The sequence below is a fragment of the Papio anubis genome, chromosome 9, assembly GCF_008728515.1.
Source record: "Papio anubis isolate 15944 chromosome 9, Panubis1.0, whole genome shotgun sequence".
NCBI lineage: Eukaryota > Metazoa > Chordata > Mammalia > Primates > Cercopithecidae > Papio > Papio anubis.
In genome coordinates, this window is record NC_044984.1 from 6,559,754 (window position 1) to 6,585,159 (window position 25,406).

The window sequence follows — 25,406 nt, forward strand, 5'->3', positions numbered from 1 at the left end:
TGAACCTTGAAACCATTACGCTAAGTGCAAGAAGTCATAAAGGATCATATATTGTATGATTCCATTTATAGGAAATATCCAGAATAGGTAAAAATCCATAGAGGAGGATTGGGGGTGAGGCTGAGAGGTGTGGGGTTTCACTCTGAGGTGATGATGAAAATGTTCTAAAATTGATTGCAGTGAGGGTGTGAAATTACTAAAAACCACTGAGGCCATGCTCAATGCCTCAAGCCTGTAATCCCAGAACTTTGGGAGGCCAAGGGTGATCACCCAAGCTCAGGAGTTCGAGATCAGCCTGGGCAACATGATGAAACCCTATCTCTATCAAAAATAAAAATAATTAGCCATGTGTGGCGGTGCATGTCTGTGGTCCCAGCTACTCGGGAGGCTAAAGTGGGAGGGTCACTTGAGCCCAGGAGTTGGAGGCTGCAGTGAGCAGTGATCACACCACTGCACTCCAGCCTGGGTGGCAGAGTGAGACTCCATCTCAAAAAAACATTAAAAAAAAAAAAAAACAGTGAATGGTATGTTGTGAGAATTATATTGCAATAAAGATATAAAGATTTTTGGCTTGGTGCAGTGGCTCACACCTGTAATCCCAGCATTTTGGGAGGCCAAGGAGGGTGGATCACCTGAGGTGAGGAGTTCAAGACCAGCCTGGCCAACCATGGCCAACATGGTGAAACCCCATCTCTACTAAAAGTACAAAAATTATCTGGGCATGGTGGTGGGCACCTGTAGTCTCAGCTACTCAGGAGGCTGAGGCAGGAGAATCTCTCGAACCCAAGAGGCGGAGGTTGCAGTGAGACAAGAACATCTCACTGCACTCCAGCCTGGGTGACAGAGGGAGACTCCGCCTCAAAAAAAAAAAAAAAAAAAAAACCACACACACACATACACATAAAGATATTTATTTATTTATTTATTTATTTATTTAGACAGAGTTTCACTCTTCTTGCCCAGGCTGGAGTGCAGTGGTGTGATCTCAGCTCACTGTAACCTCCACCTCCTGAGTTCCAGCAATTCTCCTGCCTCAGGCTCCCGAGTAGCTGGGATTACAGGTACCTGCCATCATACCTGACTAATTTTTTGTATTTTTATTAGAGACAGGGTCTCACCATGTTGACCAGTCTCCAACTCCTTCCTGAGCTCAGGTGATCCGCCTGCCTTGGCCTCCCAAAGTGCTGGGATTACAGGCTTGAGCCATGGCACCCAGTCTATATAAAGATGTTTAAAATAAGAAATGTAAGTTATGGCTGGGCGCAGTGGCTCACGCCTGTAATCCCAGCACTTTGGGAGGCTGAGACGGGTGGATCACGAGGTCAGGAGATCGAGACCATCCTGGCTAACACGGTGAAACCCTGTCTCTACCAAAATACAAAAAAAAAAAATTAGCCGGGTGTGGTGGCGGGCGCCTGTAGTCCCAGCTACTCGGGAGGCTGAGGCAGGAGAATGGTGTGAACCCGGGAGGCAGAGCTTGCAGTGAGCCGAGATCGCGCCACTGCACTCCAGCCTGGGCGACAGAGCGAGACTCCGCCTCAACAACAACAACAAAAAAAATGAAAGAAACGTAAGTTATGCCACAGTACACCATTTGCCTCAGTAATAAACAATATTTACAAAGTCCTACTGATGTAAACGCTGTCTACTTCTACTGATTTAAGCCAAAATTTTGAGATAACTATACTGAAGAGAAATAGAAGATGGGAGGTATAAGAAAAGGGGAGTTAGGTAGGGGTGTGAATCCAGTTTCCCGACAAGATGACTAGCTAATACAGGTCACTGGCTCTCTCTTTCAAAATCAAACCTGGGGAATCTATAGAAGCTGTAAGAAAGCATGAATTTCAAGAACTAACAACAACAAAACCATAAGAATGTCCTGGAAAAAGACTGAAGGCTATTGTTATGGGTTGAATTATGTCCTCTAAAAATTAATATGTGATGCCAGGCACAGTGGCTCACGCCTGTAATCCCAGCATTTTGGGAGGCTGAGGCGGGTAGATCACCTGAGGTCAGGAGTTCGAGACCAGCCTGGCCAACATGGCGAAACCCCGTCTCCATTAAAAATACAAAAATTAGCTGGATGTGGTCGCAGGCACCTAAAGTCTCAGCTACTCAGGAGGCTGAGGCAGGATAATTGCTTGAACCCAGGAGGTGGAGGTTGCAGTGAGCTGAGATTATGCCACTGCACTCCAGCCTGGGCAGCAAAAGCGAGACTCCGCCTCAAAAAAAAAAAAGCGGGGGTGGGGGAGAATTTGGAGACAGACACACACACAGAAGAACGCCATGACAACTTGAAGGTAGAGATCAAACTAGGAGAAGGCATGGAACAGATCCTCCCTCATAGCCCTCACAAGGTACCCACCCTGCTGAAACCTTGATTTCCAGACTTCTAACTCTGGAACTATGAGACAATAAATTTCTGTTGTTTAAGCCACCCAATTTGTAGCACTTTCTTTGTTTATTTATTTATTTATTCACTTATTTATTTATTTGAGATGGAGTCTCACTCTGTTGCCCAGGTTGGAGTGCAGTGGTGCAATCTTGGCTCACTGCAACCTCCGCCTCCCAAGTTCAAGCAATTCTCCTGTCTCAGCCTCTCGAGTAGCTGGGATTAGAGGCATGCACCACCACACCGGGCTAATTTTTGTATTTTTAGTAGAGACAGGCTGGTCTTGAACACCTGACCTCAAGTGATCCGCCCACCTCGGCCTCCCAAAGTGCTGGGATTACAGGCGTGAGTCACCGCGCCCAGCAGGAGTGGTTTCTTATATGAGTGTTTCTTAGAGTATGAATGTCCCTAAGGACAAAAAAACAGAACTTTGTTTTTCTAGGAGACCTCAGGTGCAAAAGATGGAGTTAATTATACTCTTTGATTCCTGACGTGCATTTTCACTTAGCCATGGAAGGATCCTGCCTCGTTTCCTTTGTATATTCCCTTTTTCCCCATTCCACTCTCTCGCCATAGAGAATGTTCTAAATCATTTGATATTGATCATTTTGTGTTTGGCAAACATGCTTGCTTGCTTTTTTTTTTTTTTTGAGCCAGGGTCTTGCTCTGTCGCCCAAGTTGGAGTGAGGTGGCACAATCTTGGCTCACTGCAACATCCGTCTCCCGAGTAGCTGGGATTACAGGTGCTGCCACCAGCCCAGCTAATTTTTGTATTTTTGTTAGAGACAGGGTTTCACCATGTTCACCAGGCTGGTCTTGAACTCCCGACCTCTGGTGATCCACCCACCTCAGCCTCCCAAAGTGGTGGGATTACAGGCATGAGCCACCGTTCCCCACCTGTGCATTGTTTCTGTTCATATATTTTTAATTACATAAATATTGTTTTAAATGTTAGTCTGTTTTTTTTCTACTCCATACTAAGTTTTGTTTGTTTTTTGAGATGGAGTCTCACTCTGTCGCCAGGCTGGAGTGCAGTGGTACCATTTCGGGGCTTACTGCAACCTCTGCCTCCGGGTTCAATTGGTTCTCCTGCCTCAGCCTCCTGAGTAGCTGAGACTACAGGCGCCCGCCACCACATCTGGCTAATTTTTGTATTTTTAGTAGAGATAGGGTTTCACCATGTTGGCCAGGAAGGTCTCGATCTCTTGACCTCGTGAGCTGCCTGCCTCGGCCTCCCAAGTGTTGGGATTACATGCATGAGCCACCACACCAGGCCTTCTGTACTTTTAAAGATTCCTATCTGGAGTGCCCCCAGCTCCACGGTGGCTTCGCCCGTGAGTCCTGAGGCAAGCGAGCGCTTGGTCTTCCCCACCGGCCCCATGGCAGCCCCCGGCACCCCAGCTGAGTACGGCTACATCTGGACCATCCTGGGCCAGCAGATCCTGGGACAACTGGACAACTCCAGCCTGGCGCTGCCCTCCAAGGCCAAGCTGAAGCTGGCAGGGAGCAGCGGCCGTAGCAGCCAGTCAAGAGCCTGCGAATCCAGGAGCAGGTGCAGCAGATCCTCTCCAGGAAGGGCCGCAGATCCGTGGTCAACGGAAATCTTCACCGAACCAGCGTGTTCCTGAGTATGTCTACAACCTGCACTTGGTTGAAAATGATTTTGTTGGAGGCCATTCCCTTGTTCCTAAAACCTATGACATGCTAAAGGCTGGCACAACTGCCACTTACGAAGGTTGCTGGGGAAGAGGGACAGCACAGTACAGCTCCCAGAAGTCCGTAAGAAAGGTCCTTGAGGCATCCTCTGAGGAGACTGGAGATTTCATTTGTTTGTAGAGATGGGGGTCATGTTGACTAGGCTGATTTCAAACTCCTGGGCTCAAGTAATCCTCTCTTCTCAGCCTCCCAAAGTGCTGGCATTACAGGTGTGAGCCACCTTGCTCGGCCTAGCTGTTTTTTTCTGGTACTTATCATCATAATATGAAATAATAATATGATTTATCAGTGTGATGTTTTGTTTTGTTTTGTTTTGTTTTTGAGACGGAGTCTTGCTCTGTCGCCCAGGCTGGAGCACAGTGGTGAGATCTCAGCTCACTGCAAGCTCCGCCTCCTGGGTTCATGCTATTCCCCAGCCTCAGCCTTCCAAGTAGCTGGGACTACAGGCCCCCGCCACCATGCCCGGATACTTTTTGGTATTTTTAGTAGAGACGGAGTTTCACTGTGTTAGCCAGGATGGTCTCGATCTCCTGACCTCATGATCTGCCCATCTCGGCCTCCCAAAGTGCTGGGATTACAGGCGTGAGCCACCGGGCCTGGCCTTTTTTTTTACACAGAGTCTCACTCTGTCACTCAGGCTTGAGTGCTGTGGTGCAATCATAGCTCACAACAGCCTCAACCTCTCTGGTCTCAAGTGATCCTCCCACTTAAGCCTCTCTCTCTTTTTTTTTTTTTTTTTTTTGAGACAGAGTCTGGCTCTGTTGCCCAAGCTGGAGTGCAGTGGCGCAATCTCGGCTCACTGCAGCCTCTGCCTCCCTGGTTCAAGCGATTCTCCTGCCTCAGCCTCCCAAGTAGCTGGGACTACAGGCACCCACCACCACGCCTGGCTAATTTTTTTGTACTTTTAGTAGAGACAAGGTTTCACCATGTTGGCCAGTCTGGTCTCAAATTCCTGACCTCATGATCCACCCGCCTCGGACTCCCAAAGTGCTGGGATTACAGGCGTGAGCCACCATGCCCAGCCACAGTTCAGTCTCTCAAGTAGTTGGGACTACAGGCGCATCCCACCACACTAGACTAATTTTTGTATTTTTTGTAGAGCCAGTGTTTTGCCACATTGCCCAGGCTGGTCTCAAACTCCTGGGCTAAAGTGATCTGCCCGCCTCAGTCTCCCAAAGTACTGGGATTACAGGTGTGAGCCACCGTGCCCAACCACTTTATCAATTTTATTTATTTATTTATTCATTTTTGAGATGGAGTCTTGCTCTATCGCCTAGGCTGGAGTAGGGTGGCACAATCTCAGTTCACTATAACCTCCGCCTCCTGGGTTCAAGTGATTCTCCTGTCTCACCCTCCCAAGTAGCTGGGATTACATGTGTGTGCCACCATGCCCGGCTAATTTTTGTATTTTTTAGCAGAGATGGGATTTTGCCATGTTGGCCAGGTTGGTCTTGAACTCCTGACCTTGGGCGATCCACCTGCCTCAGCCTCCCAAAGTGCTGGGATTACAGGCCGGAGCCACTGAACCTGGCCACTTTATCAGTTTTATAGAAATCAATTAGATTCTTGTTATAAAAGATGAAGTTTTAGCTCTTTTTGATTATCTCATTTGATATTGTAAAAGGAATTTTTAAAAACTCAACTCTATAATTGAAACAAAACAGAATGTTAAACTTGGAACAGAAGGAAATATCCTTAACTTGGTAAAAGTTATCTACTAGAGATTCATAACAAATATTTAATAGACATGTATTCCATTTAAGATCAAGAACAAGAAGAGGATACTTTTTCTTTTCTTTTCTTTTTTTTCTTTTTCTTTCTTTTTTCCGAGACTGAATCTCCCTCTATTGCCCAGGCTGGAGTGCATGGTGTGATCTCAGCTCACTGCAACCTCCGCCTTCCAGCTTCAAGCGATTCTCCTGCCTCAGCCTCCTGAGAAGCTGGGATTACAGGTGCCTGCCACCATGCCCAGCTAATTTTTGGTTTCTTTTTGTTGTTGTTGTTTTGTTGTTTTTGAGACAGAGTCTCACTCTTGTCACCCAGGCTGGTGTGCAATGGTGCAGTCTTGGCTCACTGCAACCTCCGCTTCCTGGGTTCAAGCGATTCTCCTGCCTCAGCCTCCCAAGTAATTGGGATTACAGGCATCCACCACCATGCCCAGCTAATTTTTGTATTTTTAGGAGAGATGGGCTTTCACCATGTTGGCCAGGCTGGTCTCGAACTCATGACTTGTCTACGCTTAACTTTTTGTGGAACTACCACTTTTCCAAAGTGGGTACACCATTTCACTAGAGGCTAAATTTTAATATTCATTACACTCTTCAGGATCTGACTCTTGCTTCCCATCTCTTTTCCTGTCTTTTGCCACAAGCAGTAGCTCCACCAGTAAATACCACTCATAGCTTTCTCATGCACACCATACTGTTTCTTGCCTCTGGGCCTTTATTTCTGCTTCAACTGCCTGGAAAGCCTGTTAGCCTCCACTCCTTTAAGACAACTCAGTGGTCACCTCTTCTCTAAAGCCGTTCTCCTCCCCATTCCTGCTTCCTCAGGAAAAGATAGGTGTTTCTTCCTCTCCACACCTATACACATAGATGTTAACAAACTTTGAATGTCACGACATACTGGGTTTCATAATTATGCTTCTTCATCTGCCTCCTGCACTGGGTGAATTCTTTTTTTCTTTTTTTTTTTTTAAGGCAGGATCTTGCTATGTTGCCCAGGCTAGAATGTGGTGACATGATCTCAGCTCACTGCCACCTCCACCTGCTGGGCTCAAGCCATCCTCCCACCTCAGCCTCCTGAGTAGCTGGAATTACAGACACGTGCCATCATGCCCAGCTAATTTGTTTTTTGTATTTTTTTAACAGAGACGGGGGTTTCACCATGTTGGCCAGGCTGGTCTCGAACTCCTGACCTCAAGTGATCTGCTCGCCTTGGCCTCCCAAAGTGCTGGGATTACAAGCATGAGCCACTGCTCCTGGCCTCAAGACCTCATTCTAATACCATCTTTTCAACAGATACCTTTTCTGATCATCCCCTCAGCAAAAAACAAAACAAAACAAAACAAAAACCAAAAAAAATAAAACCCCCAAAAAACAAACAAACACACACCACTCTCATGGGACTCACTTTCATCATCATATTTAAATTCACATTTTGTTTACATACACATCTCTTCTTTTTTCCAGTCTTGCCCCTGCATAAACTAGATGAAGCTGCTGCCAATTTAACCAAGTGGGAATCCCAGTGCTAACTGTCTGTTGGATGGGATATCTTTATTGGAGCAGATTAACATAGCCTCACATTTGTGGTTTGTGACCACTGATTTAGCAAATACATTGTTTTTCTTTCTCTTTTTTCTTTTGAGACAGGGTCTCGCTTTGTTGCCTAGGCTGAAGTGCAGTGTCGCAAGCTCGGCTCACTTTAGTCTCAACTCTCCAGGCTCAAGCAATCCTTCCGCCCAGCCTCCGCAGTAGCTGGGACTACAGGCACATGCCACCAACCCCCGGCTAATTTTTTTTTAATTTTTTTTTTAGAGACAGCATTTCACCATGTTGCCCAGGCTGATCTCAAATTCCTGGGCTCAACTGATCCTCTTGCCTCAGCCTCCCAAAGTGGAATTACAGGCGTGAGTCACTGCACCTGGTGAACATTCTTTTCTTTTTTGTTTTTTTCCTTTGAGACAGAGTTTCGCTCTTGTTGCCCAGGCTGGAGTGCAATGGCGCGATCTTGGCTCACTGCAACCTCCGCCTCCCGGGTTCAAGCGATTCTCCTGCCTCAGCCTCATGAGTAGCTGGGATTACAGGCATGCGCCACCACGCCCAGCTAATTTTGTATTTTTAGTAGATGGGGTTTCTTCATGTTAGTCAGGCTAGTCTCGAACTCCTGACCTCAGGTGTTCCACCCACCTTGGCCTCCCAAAGTGCTGGGATTACAGGTCTGAGCCACCGTGCCCAGCCAGCATTCTCTCCTAAAGCATCAAGAGGATGGTCAGAAGCAGTCCACCACGGAGGGGATGAACAACAGTATACAGTCATGGTCTTTCATCAGGGCTGTGTTAATTCTGTTCTGCAGAGTATCACATTGGTCTACCATCTTGTAACTTTACATCCTTCAGACTTTTTTTTTTTTTTTTAAAGACAGAATCTCCCTTTGTCACCCAGGCTGGAGTGCATGGTGCAATCTCAGCTCACTGCAACCTCTCTGTCTCCTGGATTCAAGCAATTCTCCTGCCTCAGCCTCCCGAGTAGCTAGGATTACAGGCACACACCACCATACCTGGCTAATTTTTTTGTATTTTTAGTACAGACGGCGTTTCACCATGTTGGCCAGGATGGTCTCAATCTCCTGACCTTGTGATCCGCCCACTTAGGCCTTCCAAAATGCTGGGATTACAGGTGTGAGCCACCAGACATCTTTTAAGTAGAATGAAGACTACTTAGAGGTAAGAACCAACTCTACCTTGGTGATTTTTGTTCCTCCAAATATCCTTGCACATAGTAATTCAGTATTTATTGAAAGAAAACGTTATATACTGTTTCATACCACAAACAAGATTGTTCTGTCCTTGAATACAAAACCTTTTGTATGTTTGAACCAGGAAATATTCTATAAATGCCTGTTGACCTATTAATTTTCTCTTCCCTAACAATCAGATACTCTACCAAGATATGTAGATATCTTCTTCAGGGCACCTAGCACTTAGCACAGTCCCAAATATTTTATTTTCTCCACTCTAGTACCACCAAATCATGTAAAGTATCACAGTCATTCACATTTCACATCAACCTCTCCATTCTCATGCATAGCTCCTTCCAGCCACCCCTCTGAAAACTGACTCTCCAAAACATTTCCCTAAGACCCAGGATCATGTTTTCATATATACCCATCAATCCATTTATCCAAAACCCACCTGTAGTTTAACAAGTACTCTTTATTTTTATTAAAGATGGAGTCTTCCTATGTTCCTAAGGCCGGCCTCCAACTCCTGGTTTCAAGGGATCCTCCCACCTCAGCCTGCAGAGTAGCTGGGATTATAAGTGTGCACCAACCGCCATGCCCCATAACAAGTATTTATTAATCTAACATCATTTTTATAGAGTTTTTGTTTTTTTAAACATAGAGATAGGGTCTTGCTATGTTGCCCAGGCTGGTCTTGAACTCCTGGCTTCAAGCAATCCTCATGCCTTCGCCTCCCAAAGTGTTGGGATTACAGGTGTGAGCCACTGCACCCAGCCCTAACTTCACTTTTTTTTTTTTTTTTTTTTTTGAGACAGAGTCTCACCCCAGTTGCTCAGGCTGGAATGCAGTGGCACGATCTCAGCTCACTGCAGCGTCAAACTCCTGGGCTCAGGTGATCCTCCCACCTCAGCCTCTTGAGTAGCTGGGACTACAGGCATGCAGCACCATGCCCAGCTAATTTTTTTTCTTTTTTTTGAGACGGAGTCTCACTCTGTCGCTCAGGCTGGTGTGCAGTGGCACTTATCTCGGCTCACTGCAAGCTCCGCCTCCCGGGTTCAAGTGATTCTCCTGCCTTGGCCACCGGAGTAGCTAGGATTACAGGCGCCCGCCACCACGCCCGGCTAATTTGTTTGTTTGTTTTTGTATTTTTAGTAGAGACAGGGTTTCACCATGTTAGCCAGGATAGTCTTGATCTCCTGATCTCATGATCCGCCTGCCTCTGCCTCCCAAGGTACTGGGATTACAGGTGTGAGCTACCGCACCTGGCCACTTTTTTTTTTTTTAGTAGAGACAGGGTTTCACCATGTTGCTCAGACCAGTCTCAAATTCCTGGCTCCAAGTAATCCTCCTACCTCAGCCTCCCAAAATGCTAGGATTACATGTGGGCACCATTATGCCCAGCTGTAATTTTTTTTTTGTTTGTTTGTTTGTTTTTTTTTTGAGACGGAGTCTTGCTCTGTCACCCAGGCTGGAGTGCAGTGGCCGGATCTCAGCTCACTGCAAGCTCCGCCTCCCAGGTTTACGCCATTCTCCTGTCTCAGCCTCCCGAGTAGCTGGGACTACAGGCGCCCGCCACCTCGCCCGGCTAGTTTTTTGTATTTTTTTAGTAGAGACGGGGTTTCACCGTGCTAGCCAGGATGGTCTCGATCTCCGGACCTCGTGATCCGCCCGTCTCGGCCTCCCAAAGTGCTGGGATTACAGGCTTGAGCCACCGCGCCCGGCCCTATTTTTTAAAATTATTATTTAAAAAGAACAAAACACATAGATGCCCTAGACTCAATTCAGCTCTACTGATCAATCTTTAGGGGTTGAGACTAGGCTTTTGAAATGTTAAAACATCCAGACAACTCTGATGACCAGTCAGGCTTAGTATCCCCCATCTCTACCACTCATATGGTACTTAATGTTTCATATTTAAATGGAAAGGACACCTCACACTTTTGTTTTTCCTATAGTTCCTACTCAAAGAATATGCCTAATAAAATATTTTATTAGAGTAATACAGAAGTATGACTCCATTTTTCTCTTATATTTCATTTCAGTGTGGAAGGCTCCTTAGAAACACTATTAACAGCATTATGTCAAAAATTGCCAGTAACATTCTCATCAACTTTTCTTTTTTTAAAGGCATTAGGTATAGCTAGACTGTAAAAGGCAAGTGGTGTGAAGCCCAAACCTAAGATCCTAAGATCTAGGAGGAGTCAAGACTTCACAGTCGGCGAGCGCGCTGGCTCACTCCTGTAATCCCAGCATTTTGGGAGGCCGAGGTGGGCGGATCATGAGGTCAGGAGATCGAGATCATCCTAAGCACAGGGTGAAACCCCTGGCTCTCTACTAAAATACAGTACCCTAGCCAAAGCAGGTGCACGTAGTCCCAGCTACTTCCAGGAGGCTGGGAGTGCAGTGGAGAATGGCGTGAACTGGCGCGAGCTCAGTGAGCCAAGACCACCACTGCACTCCAGCCTGGGCAACACAACTAGACTCTGTCTCAAAAAAGACTCTACAGTCTACATGAGTAAGCGGAGTGCATCGAGTGGCACAGGAAGTATGTGGCTATCAAATTCCAAAGAAGCCCCATTTTATTACAGAGAAAATACAAAGCTGTTTCCTCACAGGGAAGAGTACATTTTCCCTTCTCCAGGGTGATGATGAGCCCTTCCTAAGTTCCTACTTCTACCGAAACTTCCCATGTCGGTTAAAGTGTTTGTAGAGATAGCCACGCGCTTTATAGCGCCTGCAGTCATCACTTAACATTCTACTTCCAACCATTTTCTTCTTTCGGATACAACGTTGCAATTCATTCCCTTTCCAACCTCGAAGCCATATGGGCCCCCTGATCAGTTCTTTGGGGTGCTTTTCAAAGTTTCCTGTGTAATGTGAGAGAACACATTAGATCGAAGACAAGAGAACCCATCCTACACCAGCTAAGCTTTCAACCCACAGTTGCATCTTGCTTAGCAGCACCTATAGACAAGACACATCACAGTACAGAACAATAGCAGAGACTCTGGAGCCAGACTGCTTGGGGTTAAAATTCTTATACTATCATTTATTAACTTTGGAAAAATTGTTAACTTTTACTTATGAAGTAAAAATTATATGAGGGTACTCAGAACAGTGACAAACACAATGTAAACAGCTACATAAGTGTTTGCTCTTACTATTGAGCACAGTACCACTCTCTACACAGGAGAAAAAGATAGTCATTACAGAGTAATTGCTATTCTGAAATTGTGTACCACGTCGAAGGTCAAGTCGTACCCAGGATCCCGATGTTGTCATACACTCCGAACATGGCCCTCTTCTCGTTCCAACGATCAACCACTTTGGGGGGCGGGAGAGTGAGCCTTATACCGATCAATCGCGGCACACCTAGGGATGGGGAAGGGAGGGAATTAATCTGAGCCGCCTATTATACTACGAAGCAGTTATCCGGGTGTCTACATCAGCCACTTACCAAGAGAGAAGCTTCTGCACGCCAGAGGCACCCAGTTCCACAGGCGCCTGCCTGCTCCAGATAAGAGGCTCCCTGCCATTTCTCTAGTCTCCCCGCTTCAACAACACACCAAATAAGTCCAGGAGTGAGGGCCAGATGTGGCCCTCAAGATGACGACAGGAACCGTCCCCGCCGACTTCACACGAGGGCAGCCATCTTGGGCCTTACCCAGGTAGCTGTGGGCGCAGGACCCACCTACGCCCCATCAACTACAGCCACAAGCCCCGCCCCCCGGGTTCCGGCCGGAGGGGCCTCTACCACCCTTCCCGCCTCATTGCTTCCGGTTCGCCCGCCGGAAGTTTTGGAGCGCCGGACAAGCTGAGGTCCGCGACTGGTCGCTAAGATTCCCCAAAACTGAGATTTCAAGAAAATTCACCCTTTCTGCTTTTTTTGGCGTCCTTCAACTGTGAAGGAAATGAAGGTTGAGAACCTGGAACCCGCTTCCAAAAACCAAGCCCTTTCTCTGTGCCTCTCAACAGTCTTGCGCTGTAGCTTTTTTTATTACCCCCATTTTACTACTGGGAAGGAAATTTGAGGCCCTGAAAGTGAAGTGACTTGCTGGACGTCACTTAGCGGAGGAGATGGAGAAACCTGGATTAGAGGCGATGTCTTCTAACTCCCAGCGTGGACTGGCCTCCTTTCCTGGGGGTGACTGAATGATTCACTATTCCAGGGCACTACTACTGCCCAGCCAGGGACGCGACATCTCTGGCCGGCAGAAATACGGCCTCCTCCCCGCTGACCGGGCAAAGGGGTACCTTGCCGGAGCGGAGCCTTGGCACGTCCCCAGGCGGCGCTGTGATTGGCCGGCCGCTCCAGCGAGCGTCGCGATTGGCCCCCTGGCAGCCGTTGAAATTTGAACTCGGTATCTGTGGCTTTGCCCGCGCGTTGCCAGACTCAGAGGCGGCCCTTTGCCTCTGCCTGCCGGGGATTGGCCGGATTCTCCGCCAACTTGAAAACTGCCTTGCTAATTGGTGCGTGTTGTGCACGAGTGTTTTTTCCTTTTCATTTCAGCCTGACTGCCGGAGTCAGAGCCGCGGGTGAGATTCCCAGGTAAGATGTGGTGTTGCAGGTCGTAAAAGAGTAGAAAAATCGAGTACATGTCAGTATGACCCAGTATTAGGCAATATACAATAGGCAGGGAGGTCTAGTAGATATATCCTTGGGGCGCGATGTGGGAGAAACTGTGAGTCTGACAGATACGCAACGGAAGATGTTAAGCAAATCGCTTAACTTTCTTACTGCAATATCCTCTCTGTAAACTCATTTGTATTATTATGCACCTCATGGGATTGAGGTTAGGAGACTTAGATCAGATATGATGCATGCAAATAGCCTAACAGACCTGGCACAGGATAAATAAATCATCATTGTTAATGCTCTTCCATTCTGGTGCAGGAAGCCCACTAGCCCATGCTGGGGCACTGTTCTGGCCTCAGATGAGATCGGACCATTCTCTACTTAAGGAGCTTTGCACATAAAAATGGAAATAATAATACTTTGCACATTAATATGTCACTTTATAGTTCTTTAAACACCTTTATACTGCTTGATTTGTTTGATCATCAGAGCAATTTTGTGAAGTAATCAGAGTTTAGTAACCCTGTTTTTACAGATAAAGTCCAGGGGTTTAACTGACACGATCAAGTGCCAGTGTCACTACTAGAATTAGTTTCTAGTCCAGGGTCAGTCTCAGATCCTGTAAGATAATGTTACTAGCTTGCTATAAAACTAAAAGCCATTATATATGTTAGGGATGGGGAAGTAACAGAACCAGATAATGCTACTAGCTTGCTATAAAACTAAAAACCATTATATATGTTGGGGATGGGAAAGTAATAGAACCAGATACGAATACAGGTCTTGAATATAGACCCTGACCTTTTCACTGTTTGGTTTCTAGCCCTGTGAGCCTGTAGGAGAAGAATGGCTCCCCAAATGTATGAGTTCCATCTGCCATTATCCCCAGAGGAGTTGTTGAAAAGTGGAGGGGTGAATCAGTATGTTGTGCAAGAGGTACTGTCCATCAAACATCTTCCACCACAGCTTAGAGGTAAGACTCCATAGCTGTCACTGTACTTAGCTCTTTCAAAGGACCATCCCACATGGAATTGCTACATTGTCATTTCTGTTTCACTGCACCTGGAAGCATCATAAGAGCAAGAAATATGTTTTTCCTATTTTGCTGTTTTATCCTACCATTGCATGGGATGCATGACACAAAGAATATATTCATTAACTGCCTTTTCTAGATTAGTCAAAAACAGTCTTGGCGTATGTGATTACTCTTTGGGGAAAAGTTATTTTCCATCTTTACCCCTTACCGTGTGTCCAAATTAAGTCCTGGTGGATTTAAGAGTTATAGGAAGGGATCGCTTTTTCAGAATGTCTGGGACTTAACCTGACCTGTTTTTGGTAATACCTTTTTAGAGTCTAGATATCTTCCTTCCAAGATGTACAATTATGGGGGAAAAAACCCATAATATATATGTACCATTGCAACACCATGCAATATATGTACAGTGCAGTCACCTCCTGAAACCTGTAAATGATCAAAAGCACCTTTTGCATTACCAGAAAGACTTCATAATGTCCTTGTGCTTGTTGGAAGCGGTCTTATAGCAGCTAGGTTGCTTTGGAGAGGTATAGAGATTAAAGACTAGAGCCAGGCTGCCTGGATTTGAATCCTGGTTCTACTACTCTGACCTTGGACAAGTTACTTAATTCTCTCAGTGCCTTGGTTTCCTCATCTGTAAATATAGAGATTATAACCTACTTTATTTGTTATCACCTACAAGAAGAACAGTTGGTTAATGCAGCAGCTTGACAATATGGCCCCAGCTTGTCTCCTCTTGGCCTTTCTTTCACGGTTGCTAGATGGCAACTTCTTTTTCTTTTTCTTTTTTTTTGAGACAGGGTCTCACTCTGTTGCCCAGACTGGAGTGCAGTGGTGTGATCTCGGCTCACTGCAACCTCCGCCTCCCCAGGCTTAAGCGATTCTCCTGCTTCAGCCTCCCAAGTAGTTAGGATTACAGGAGCACGCCACTACTGCCTGGCTAATTTCTGTATTTTTAGTAGAGACGGGATTTCACCATGTTGGCCAGGCTGGTCTTGAACTCCTGACCTCAAATGACCCATCCACCTCAGCCTCCCAAAGTGTTGGGATTACAGGCATGAGCCACTGCACCAGGCTAGATGGCAGCTTCTTGCTCTAATGTCCAGAAGTGGAAAAAGGAATTTTCTATCTTGTACTTTTTATTCTTTATTTTATTTTGAAAGACAAGGTAAAGACTCTCTTGCCCAGGCTGGAGTGCAGTGGCATGATCACGGCTCACTGCAGCCTCAACTTCCCAGACTCAAGCAATCCTCCCACCTCAGCCTCCCAAGCAGCTGGGATCACAGACATGCACCACCATACCTGGCTACTTTTTTTATTTTTTGTAGAAACGGTGTTTCCCTATGTTGCCCAGGCTAGTCTCGAACTCCTGGGCTCAATCAATCTTCCCACCTCAGCCTCCCAAAGTGCTGGGACTGCAGGCTGGAGTGCAGTGGCCTGATCACAGCTCACTGCAGCCTCAACCTCCCAGGCTCAAGCAGTCCTCCCACCTCAGCCTCCCAAGTAGCTGGGACCACAGACATGTACCAAAGTGCTGGCATTGTAGGCATGAGCCACCATGCCCGGCCAGCCTTTTTTGTTAAAAACTAAAACACGCACACATTAGCCTAGGCCTACACAGGGTCAAGGTCATCAAGAAGTCACTAGACGATGGGAATTTTTCAGCTGTATTATATTTTTATGGCACCACTGTTGCATATGTGATCTATTGTTTACCAAAATGTTACAGGGCACAGGGCTGTACAGGTAAGAGAAACAGAATTACCCAGACTGGTTAAACTGATCAAGATTATTACCTAGGAGCCTCCCTAAACTTGAGCATATCAACCATTTGGTAAGCAAGGAAGAAGGCAGAGTGTGGTGGTTGGCTAATGGATGGCAAACCAACAGTGTCCACAGGTATACTGTTCTGTCCATATCATGTGGATATATGTGTCACCAATTGAACATGCTGCATACTGTGACAAATTACTCTTCAGTTATTATAATGATGCATCATTTTTAAAAATGGTCACCTTTTTTTTAAGTTCCAGAGTACATGTACAGGATGTGCAAGTTTGTTACATAGGTATACATGTGCCGTGGTGGTTTGCTGCACCTGTCAACCCATCACCTGCATATTAAGCCCAGCATGTATTAGCTATTTTTTCTTATGCTCCCCCTCCTGCTATTCCACCCCCTAACAGGCTCCATTGTGTTGTTCCCCTCCCTGTGTCCATGTGATCTCATTGTTCACCTCCCACTTGTAAGTAAGAACATGCAGTGTTTGGTTTTCTGTTCTTGCATTAGTTTGCTGAGGATAATGGATGGAGTACCAGATCCATCCATGTCCCTGCAAAGGACATGATCTTGTTCTTGTCACTTTTTTTTTTTTTTTTTTGAGACAGAGTCTCGCTCTGTCACCCAGGCTGGAGTGCAGTGTCGCAATCTCAGCTCACTGCAACCTCCGCCTCCCAGGTTCAAGAGATTCCCCTGCCTCAGCCTCCCGAGTAGCTGGAACTACAGGCACATGCCACCACATCCAGCTAATTTTTTGTATTTTAGCAGAGACAGGTTTCACCATGTTGGTCAGGATGGTCTCAATCTCCTGACCTTGTGATCTGCCTGCCTCGGCCTCGCAAAGTGCTGGGATTACAGGCGTGAGCCACCGCGCCTGGCCTGTTTAACAACAATATTAATAAAGTAGAGCAATTATAACTATGCCAGCATCACTACCCTTGCACTTTGGGGCCATTATTAAGTAAAATAAAGGTTCCTTGAACAGAAGCCCTGCAACAGTTGATATGATAACCAAGGTGGTTCTACTAACGGGTGAGTAGGGTTGCATATACAGTGTGGATATGCTGGACAAAGGGATGATTCACATCCCAGGCAGGAGGCGGCAGGGCAGCACCAGATTTTATGCTACTGAGAATGGCACACAACCTATAATTTATGAATTGTTTATCTCTGGAATGTTTCTTTTTTTTTTTTAAGATAAGAGTCTCGCATTGTTGCCCAGGCTGGAGTGCAGTGGCTCAGTCTCAGCTCACTGCAACCTCCACCTCCTGGGCTCAAGCAATTCTCCTGCCTCAGCTTCCCAAGTAGCTGGGACTACAGGCGAGTGCCACCATGCCTGGCTAATTTTTTGGTTTTTTATTTTCTGTTCTGGAGACGGAGTTTTGCTCTGTTGCCCAGGTTGGAGTTCAGTGGCAAGATATCGGCTTACTGCAACCTCCATCTCCCGGGTTCAAGCAGTTCTCCTGCCTCAGCCTCCCAAGTGGCTGGAATTACGGGTGCCCACCACCATATCCAGCTAATTTTTTTTTAATTTTCTAGTAGAGCCAGGGTTTCACCATGTTGGCCAGGCTGGTCTCGAACTCCTGACCTCATGTGATCTGCCCACCTTGGCCTCCCAAAGTTCTGGGATTACAGGTGTGAGCTACGGCGCCCAGCCTATTTCTGGAATATTTCACTTAATATTTTCAGACTTGAGACTGACCACGGGTAACTGAAACCTCAGAAAGTGAGAACACAGATTGGTAAGGACCACTGTATGTCAGATGGTTGTAAGAGCCAAAGAGAAAAATAAAGAAGACAGTGTGGCCAGGCGCAGTGGCTCACACCTGTAATCCTAGCACTTTGGGAAGCCGAGGCAGTTGGATTGCTCATGCTCAGGGGTTTGAGACCAGCCTGGCCAACATGGTGAAACCCCATCTCTACCAAAATTACAAAAAAGTTAGCCAGGCATGGTGGTGCACACCTGTAGTTCCAGCTACCTGGGAGGCTGAGGTGGGAGAATTGCTTGAGCCCAGGAGGCAGAGGCTGCAGTGAGCCATGATCATGCCACTGCACTGCAACCTGGGCCACAGAGCTAGACCCTGTTTCAAAAAAGAAAAAAAGAAGTGTACTGCAAATGGTCACTCATCCCTGTAACCCCAGCCACTTGGGAGGCAGAGGTAGGAGGATTGTTAAGGCCAGGAGTTCGAGACCAGCCTGGGCAACATTGTCTCTAAAATTAATTATACAAAGCTTAAAAATAAATAATATGAAGAAGAAAGATAGTAGGGCCTGCCATTTCATCCATTTCATGTTGGATCATCAGAGAAGCCTTGCTGTTATGTCACGTTTGAGCAGAGACCTTAAAGTAAGGAAATGAACTATGCAGATTGTCAGGGAAGGGCATTCCAAGCAAACAGAAAAGCCTATGCAAAGGCCTGGAGGTGGGCAAATGCCAATAGAGTTGGAGTAAGCCAGGAAAAAGAGATTAGGTAGGAAGTGGTACAGATTATTGTAGAATCTTGCTCCTCAAAATGTGGTCCTCAGATCAGCAGTGTTAATATCATGATCTCCTGATCTGGGATCTTATTAGAAATGCAGGATGTCAAGACCCAGGATGTCAAAGCTGCTAAATCAGGAAATCTGTTTTTTGTTTTTGTTTTTTTTTTGAGACGGAGTCTGGCTCTGTCGCCCAGGCTGGAGTGCAGTGGCCGGGTCTCAGCTCGCTGCAAGCTCCGCCTCTCAGGTTTACGCCATTCTCCTGCCTCAGCCTCCCAAGTAGCTGGGACTACAGGTGCCCGCCACCTCGCCTGGCTAGTTTTTTGTATTTTTTAGTAGAGATGGGGTTTCACCGTGTTAGCCAGGATGGTCTCGATCTCCTGACCTCGTGATCCGCCCGTCTCGGCCTCCCAAAGTGCTGGGATTACAGGCTTGAGCCACTGCGCCCAGCCAGGAAATCTGTATTTGAAGAAGATCCCTCAGGCAATTTGGATGCAATTATTAGTTTGAGAAGCACTGATCTCTAGAGCCTCGTAGATCATGGCAAAAACTTGAACTTCAGTGTGAATGAACTTGAAAGCCATTGAGTTTTGAGCATGGGAGTGACATGGTCTGACATTTTAAAAGATTCACTGACTACTGTGTTGAGCAGAGACTATAAGAGGCAAGGAGAGAAGCAGGGAGACTAGTTAAGTGGCTAATATGGTAATACCAAGTAGACTGGACTGGAGGGATAGCAGGGGAAGTGGTGATAACATGATTCGGATATATTTTCAAAGTAGAGCTGACAGGAATGCTGATGAATTGGGTTGGATTTATAGGGTTAGTAAAGGAATCTGAGATGAGAATGATTACAAGGCTTTTTTTTTTTTTTTTTTTTTGACAGTCTTGCTCTGTTGGCTCTGTCACCCAGGTTGCCGTGCAGTGGCGTGATCTTGGCTCACTGCAACCTCTGCCTCCCAGGTTCAAGCAATTCTCATGCCTCAGCCACTTGAGTATCTAGGATTACAGGTGTGCACCACCACCCCTGGCTAATTTTTGTATTTTTAGTAGAGATGGGGTTTTGCCATGTTGTCCAGGCTGGTCTTGAACTTCTGGCCTCAAGTGCTCTGCCTGCCTTGGCCTCCCAAAATGCTAGGATTACAGGCATGGGCCACCATGCCCGGCCTTACAAGGCTTTTTTACTTGAGCAACTAGAAGAATGAAATTGCCATTTACTGAGATGGGGTAGCATATGGGAGGGAGAGGTTTAGATTGTTGGTTATGTGAGTGTGGAGTTCAAGGGAGAGGTTGTCAGCTAAAGATACACATTTAGGATTTAATAATCTGCATGTAGACAGCACTTAAAGCCATGAGATTGGAGTGAATGTAGATGGAGAAGAGAAGCAGTTTGAAGACCAAGACCTGAGATAGTCCAGCATTTAGAGGCTAGGAGGATGAAGAAGAACCAGTAGAAGAAATTAAGAAGCAGTCATTGGGGCAGAAAGTGAATGAAGGAGCTAAATGACGCTAAATAAAGAGAGTCTTTCAAAAACAAAGGAGAGGTCAACTGCAGATTAACTACTGGATTTATTGATGTCATAGTCACTGGTAACCTTGACAAAGCTGTTTCAGAAGATAGTGGGGGCAAAAGCCTGCTTGGAATAGGTTTTTAAGAAAATGGAATGACAGAGATTAGAGATGATGAATTTATATAGTGTATTTCTTTTAAGATGGGCAGCATTACATGTGTGTATGTTGAGTAGGAATGATCAGAGAGGGGAAAGCTGATGATGCAGAAGGAAGAGGGAACAGTCATTGGAGCAGTGCCTTTAGTAGGTAAGAGAGTGTGAGATTGTGTCATTGCACTCTAGCCTTGGTGACAGAGCAAGAACCTGTCTCAAAAAAACAAAAACAAATAATATTGCATCTTTATATTTGTTTCCATTTCTCTTGGGCTGTGAATGATGCCATGTACTATCTGTGTTTGTGTGTGGGTTTTTTTGGGTTTTTTTTGAGACAGGGTCTCACTCTGTCACCCATCCTGGAGTACAGTGGTATGATCACAGCTTACTGCAGCCTCAACCTCCTAGGCTCAAGCAGTCCTCCCACCTCAGCCTCCGGAACAGCTAGGACTATAGGTGCACCCCACTGCGCTCAGCTAATTTTTTATTTTTCGTAGAGATGGGGTCTTGCCATGTTCCCTAAGCTGGTCTGGAGCTCCTGACCTCAAGCAATCCTCCTGCCTCAGCCTCTCAAAGTGGTGGGGTTATAAGTGTGAACCATCACATCCAGCCTGCATCAAATTTTGATAAGTTTTAACTTTATAATAGACATATATATTTGGCCGAGTGCAGTGGCTCATGCCTGTAATCCCAGCACTTTGGGAGGCCAAGGCGGGCGGATCACGAGGTCAGGAGATCAAGACCATCCTGGCTAACACGGTGAAACCCCGTCTCTACTAAAAATACAAAAAATTAGCTGGGCGTGGTGGCGGGCGCCTATAGTCCCAGCTAATTGGGAGGCTGAGGCAGGAGAATAGCGTGAATCCAGAAGGCAGAGCTTGCAGTGAGCCGAGATAGTGCCACTGCACTCCAGCCTGGGCAACAGAGAGAGACTACGTCTCAAAAAAAAATAGACATATATATTTTATGGTAGTAAATGATACAATAGACTAGGATCTACATATGTTTTATGCATTCATGACATACCTAGCTTTAAAAAAAAATTAGCCAGATATGGTAGAGCATACCTGTTGTCCTAGCTACTCAGGAGGCTGAGGCAGCCGGATTGCTTGAGCCCAGGAGTTTGAGGCTGCAGTAAGCTGTGATCGTGCCACTGCACTCCAGCCTGGGAGACAGAGTGAGACTTTGTCTCAAAAGGAAGAAAGAAAAAATTCCAGTATATTTATTGAAAAAAATTAGCATATAAGTGGACCTACATAATTCAAATCTTGTTGTTCGAAGATTAATTGTAGACATACATATGTGTCCTACTTTTCTCCAGTGAGAAGGCCAAAGGCAGTAATACTGTAATAGAAATGAGTGCAAGTAGTGCCTAGAGTTTGGCTTCTACATACTGTTATTCCATAATAGGAGCCAGGATTCCACTGAGAATGGTTGATTACAGGACTGGGCCAGGGAAAGTACAAGATGAGCCCAGAACATCTTTTATTTTATTTATTTATTTTTGAGATGGAGCCTCACCATGTTGCCCAGGCAGATCTTAAACTCCTGGGCCCAAGCGATCCTACTGCCTCCACCTCCCAAAGTGCTGGGATTACAGGCATGAGCCCAGCCCCTCTCATGATACAAGACAGGGAACAAAGGTGAAGGGAAACTGGGTGCAGTCGCCCACGCCTTTAATCCCAGTACTTTGGAAGTGTTGGGAATAACGCTCAAAATCCTAAGGAAAATGAACGTTCAAACAAAGGATTCTTAGCAAAGCAATTTTACTTCTACGCAGAGGGGTGCTTCTCCTTGGCCAGTTGCCATGAGAGCACACCTGAACAAAGGGGCACAAGAGCCTTTATTCCTGACACAAGTCCTGCCCCTGTACCCTTTTCCCATTGGCCAGGGTCGGGTCGCACAGTTAGCCCAGTTGGCCAAACATTTGAACTTTAGATAAGGTGGGCGCATAAGGGAGAGAGGGGAAAAGGTGAAGGGGCGTCTGCAATGAGCTAGAGAGCTAGTCTTCTTTCCAAATAAGGAAAGGAATAATAATAGTAAGAAATAGTAAGAAAGTAATAGTAAGAAATAGTACGAAAGAAAATAAATAAATAGTAATAAAGGAAAGCTAGTCTTCTTTCCAAATAAGGAAGGGAATGTGAGCTGGTACTGATAAGCCTGGTACTGTGGTGTGTCCGGCCATGTAACAAAGGCAGAAAGGAAAAACAGAGAAAAAGGAAAAAAGGTGGGGGAGGTACTACGAATTAAAGAATAAAGGATTGATCAGGCTATTTGAAGAGAAACCTCATCATATCCCACAGGAGGCTGAGGCAGCAGATCAGTTGAGCCCAGGAGTTCGAGACCAGCCTGGGCACCAAAGTGAGACCCCATCGCTACAAAAAATTAACAAAAAAAAAAAAATTAGCTAGGCCGGGCGCAGTGGCTCACACCTGTAATCCCAGAACTTTAGGAGGCCGAGGTGGGTGGATCATGAGGTCAGGAAATCAAGACCATCCTGGCTAACACGGTGCAACCCCCTCTGTACTAAAAATACAAAAAATTAGCCGGGTGTGGTGGCAGGCGCCTGTAGTCCCAGCTACTCAGGAGGCTGAGGCAGTAGGGAGTAGGCAGTAGGATCGCCTGAGCCCAGGAGGTCAAGGCTACAGTGAGCTATGTTTGCACCACTGCACTTTGGCCTGGGCAACAAAGCAAGACCCTGTCTTGAAAAAAAAACCACAAAAAAACGGAGTCATGTTCAAAGGACACAGGCCAAGTTGAAGGAGATCGCAGAGACCAAGTATTGGACAATTTGTGCAAGAAAATAAATAGTAATGGATTAAAGCACAGAATAAGAGAAATATCCATAAGTCCATTCTGCTATAAGTAAGGGAATAACTAAATAAAGAGAAAGGGACAACTAATCGTTACAGCAGCATTCCCATTAGTAAATGTAGAAGGAATAATAGAGATAGAAAATCACCATTTAGTAAACACAGCAGTAATTGTGGCAGGCAAGAATCATTCATGGATGCTTAAATTAGTGGGCAAATGTGATGTGAAACAGGATATTATGTAGTCTGAAAGTATCTTCCCACAAAAATACTGATTGCAAAGGGGAAAATAATAATGTTACAGTGGAGAAATGTGGCAGACACTATGAAGTGATCAAAGTTAACATCAGCAGTAATAAGACATTCACTTCATGCACCTCTTGATACGACGCCTGAGGACCGACCCTCCTTTCTGCTGTAATCTTACAAAAATACATAACCTCAATATAATCGTGAGAAAACAGGCAAACCCAAATTGAGGGACATTCTACAAAATAAGAGACAAGTACTCCTCAAAGAAGTGTCAAGATGATGAAAGATAAAGACTGGAGGAGACGAAGGAGACCTGACAGTTAAGTGCACTGTGGGATCCTGAAGCAGAAAAAGGACACAAATAGGATAAACTGGTTTTTTTTTTTAAAGATCCTGAGTTTGTGTTCCCTCTTAACTACTGTAAGTTGGACAAGTCATACAACCACTCTAAGGTGTAAAGTAGGTGTGGTACTGTCTGCTTTTGCTCAGGTGTGGTGAAGCTCTAACAAGGCTTTAATAGTAACACAAATATAAGATATCATCATCATTATTTTATTTTATTTATTTTTTGAGATGAGATGGAATTTTACTCTTGTTGCCCAGGCTGGAGTGCGATGGCACAATCTTGGCTCTCTGCAACCTCCACCTCCTGGGTTCAAGCAATTCTGCCTCAGCCTCCCTAATAGCTGCGATTACATGTGCCTGCTGCCACACCCAGCCAACTTTTTGTACTTTGAGTAGAGACGAGGTCTCACTATGTTGGCCAGGCTGGTCTCGAACTTCTGACTGCAGGTAATCCACCTGCCTCGGCCTCCCAAAGTGCTGGGATTACAGGCATGAGCCACCGTGCCTGGCTGTCATCGTCATTATAGGTTACATTGAAGTGGACTGTTTGTCTCTTTTTTGTGATTCTCCCAATACAAGCAATAAGCCTAGTTTTCTGCTATGGATAGAATTTACTGAAAAGGTCTCTCTTCCCTCCAAATTGATTTGTTTTTTCCATCTTCATAGCATTTCAGGCTGCCTTTCGAGCTCAGGGGCCGCTGGCTATGCTGGAGCACTTTGATACCATCTACAGCATTTTGCAGTAAGTGAAACACCCAACTGGTACTTTAAAAAGAACTGGTGGCTGTTTGTCCTAACTGTGCATGTTAGTCCTGAAATTCCAAGTTATAGCTTCACTGATAAATGCTTCTGGATATTGATATCTCTACTGATGAGCATGTACCCAACTTGCCACTATATTAATTCAGTTGAACAATTTCACATGTGTTTTTAAACATTAGATTCACCGGTTAGATCTGATCTGTTAAAAAGGGCACTGCAGGCTCCTTCCTATCTCACTCCCACACTTTCTTTCCCTCATAGTCACTTTCGAAGTATAGATCCTGACCTCAAAGAAGATACTCTGGAATTCCTGATAAAAGGTGTTTATGGGTCGGCGGGGGTAGGGGATGGAAGGTGTTTGTTATCGTTTGTTTGTTTGTTTGTTTTTCCTACATTGTGTCAGCCACATGATGATATCAAGGCTGTTGTGATTCAGTTGGTTTGGCTAAGCCCAGGGACCTTTGGCCTGTTAAAGGTCTGTAATCTTGGTGGGCAATACAGAGTTATGTGTGTTCACTGTAAGGGCAGACCAACAAGAACTTTTTCCTACTTTTGAACTACCTCTTTTTAATGGGGGTGATTCTTCCAGTTGCTGGAGAGAAATTGTGGTAACTGGAGTAAGAGTAGGAACAGGGCATGTTCAGGCTATCAGGGCCAAGGGTCCCAAAGGACTTAGCTTGTGTTATGGCCACTGAGAGATGAAACACAGATCTTTGGTAATCTGATGGCTATAAGTGCTGGGTGTTTTGAAGTTGGGGTATATGAAAGAAGTGAGTGAAACTGATTCTAAGATTCTGCCCTTCACAGTGGTGTCCCGCCACTCCCAGGAGCTTCCAGCTATCCTGGATGATACAACTTTGAGTGGATCAGATAGAAATGCCCATCTAAACGCCCTCAAAATGAACTGTTATGCTCTGATACGTCTCCTGGAATCCTTTGAGACCAGTCAGACAAACCTCGTGGACCTGGACCTTGGTGGGAAGGTAATTTGGAGTTTTGGGTTCATGTTATGTGGGGTCTGGGGAGAAAGGGGAGTAGATGGGAAAGAAGGGAATCCAATGATCCATGAATCCTTTCTGTCCTCATTGAGAGTTTAGGAGAAAGAACTCAAAAGTGTCACACATTTTCT

The 25,406-nt window shown here is 45.7% G+C and overlaps 2 protein-coding genes, 1 non-coding gene and 1 pseudogene across 3 annotated transcripts in view; 3 read left to right on the plus strand and 1 right to left on the minus strand.

The window, feature by feature from the left end:
- The first annotated feature begins 3,650 nt into the window (after nt 1–3,650).
- LOC101021778 lies at nt 3,651–4,228 on the plus strand (annotated as a pseudogene).
- Nucleotides 4,229–11,133: 6,905 nt separating this feature from the next.
- MRPL51 (mitochondrial ribosomal protein L51) lies at nt 11,134–12,305 on the minus strand. Its single transcript, XM_003905858.4, has 3 exons — nt 12,030–12,305; nt 11,834–11,944; nt 11,134–11,439 (listed from the first exon to the last, which is right to left on the minus strand). The coding sequence occupies exons 1-3, from the start codon at nt 12,106–12,108 to the stop codon at nt 11,246–11,248; spliced, it is 384 nt and encodes a 127-aa protein (XP_003905907.2). The 5' UTR covers nt 12,109–12,305; the 3' UTR covers nt 11,134–11,245.
- A 104-nt stretch (nt 12,306–12,409) lies between these two features.
- Nucleotides 12,410–25,406, plus strand: part of NCAPD2 (non-SMC condensin I complex subunit D2) — a 36,375-nt gene continuing 23,378 nt past the window's right edge. The window contains exons 1-5 of the mRNA XM_021921945.2: nt 12,410–13,121; nt 13,972–14,121; nt 24,182–24,257; nt 24,539–24,597; nt 25,085–25,260. Coding sequence (XP_021777637.2) covers nt 13,995–14,121; nt 24,182–24,257; nt 24,539–24,597; nt 25,085–25,260 — 438 coding nt within the window. The 5' untranslated portion in view covers nt 12,410–13,121; nt 13,972–13,994. The remainder of the gene's footprint in view (nt 13,122–13,971; nt 14,122–24,181; nt 24,258–24,538; nt 24,598–25,084; nt 25,261–25,406) is intronic.
- Nucleotides 24,680–25,007, plus strand: LOC116269091. Its single transcript, XR_004176403.1, has one exon. It is a non-coding gene; the product is annotated as a small nucleolar RNA U85 (small nucleolar RNA).

Coding starts and splice junctions, on each gene's coding strand:
- MRPL51 (XM_003905858.4), bottom strand. CDS start 12,108: ATGGCAGGGAGCCTCTTATCTGGAGCAGGCAGGCGCCTGTGGAACTGG. Junction 11,945..12,029: donor GTGCAGAAGCTTCTCTCTTG/GTAAGTGGCTGA, acceptor CCCCATCCCTAG/GTGTGCCGCGATTGATCGGT. Junction 11,440..11,833: donor TGACAACATCGGGATCCTGG/GTACGACTTGAC, acceptor CACATTACACAG/GAAACTTTGAAAAGCACCCC.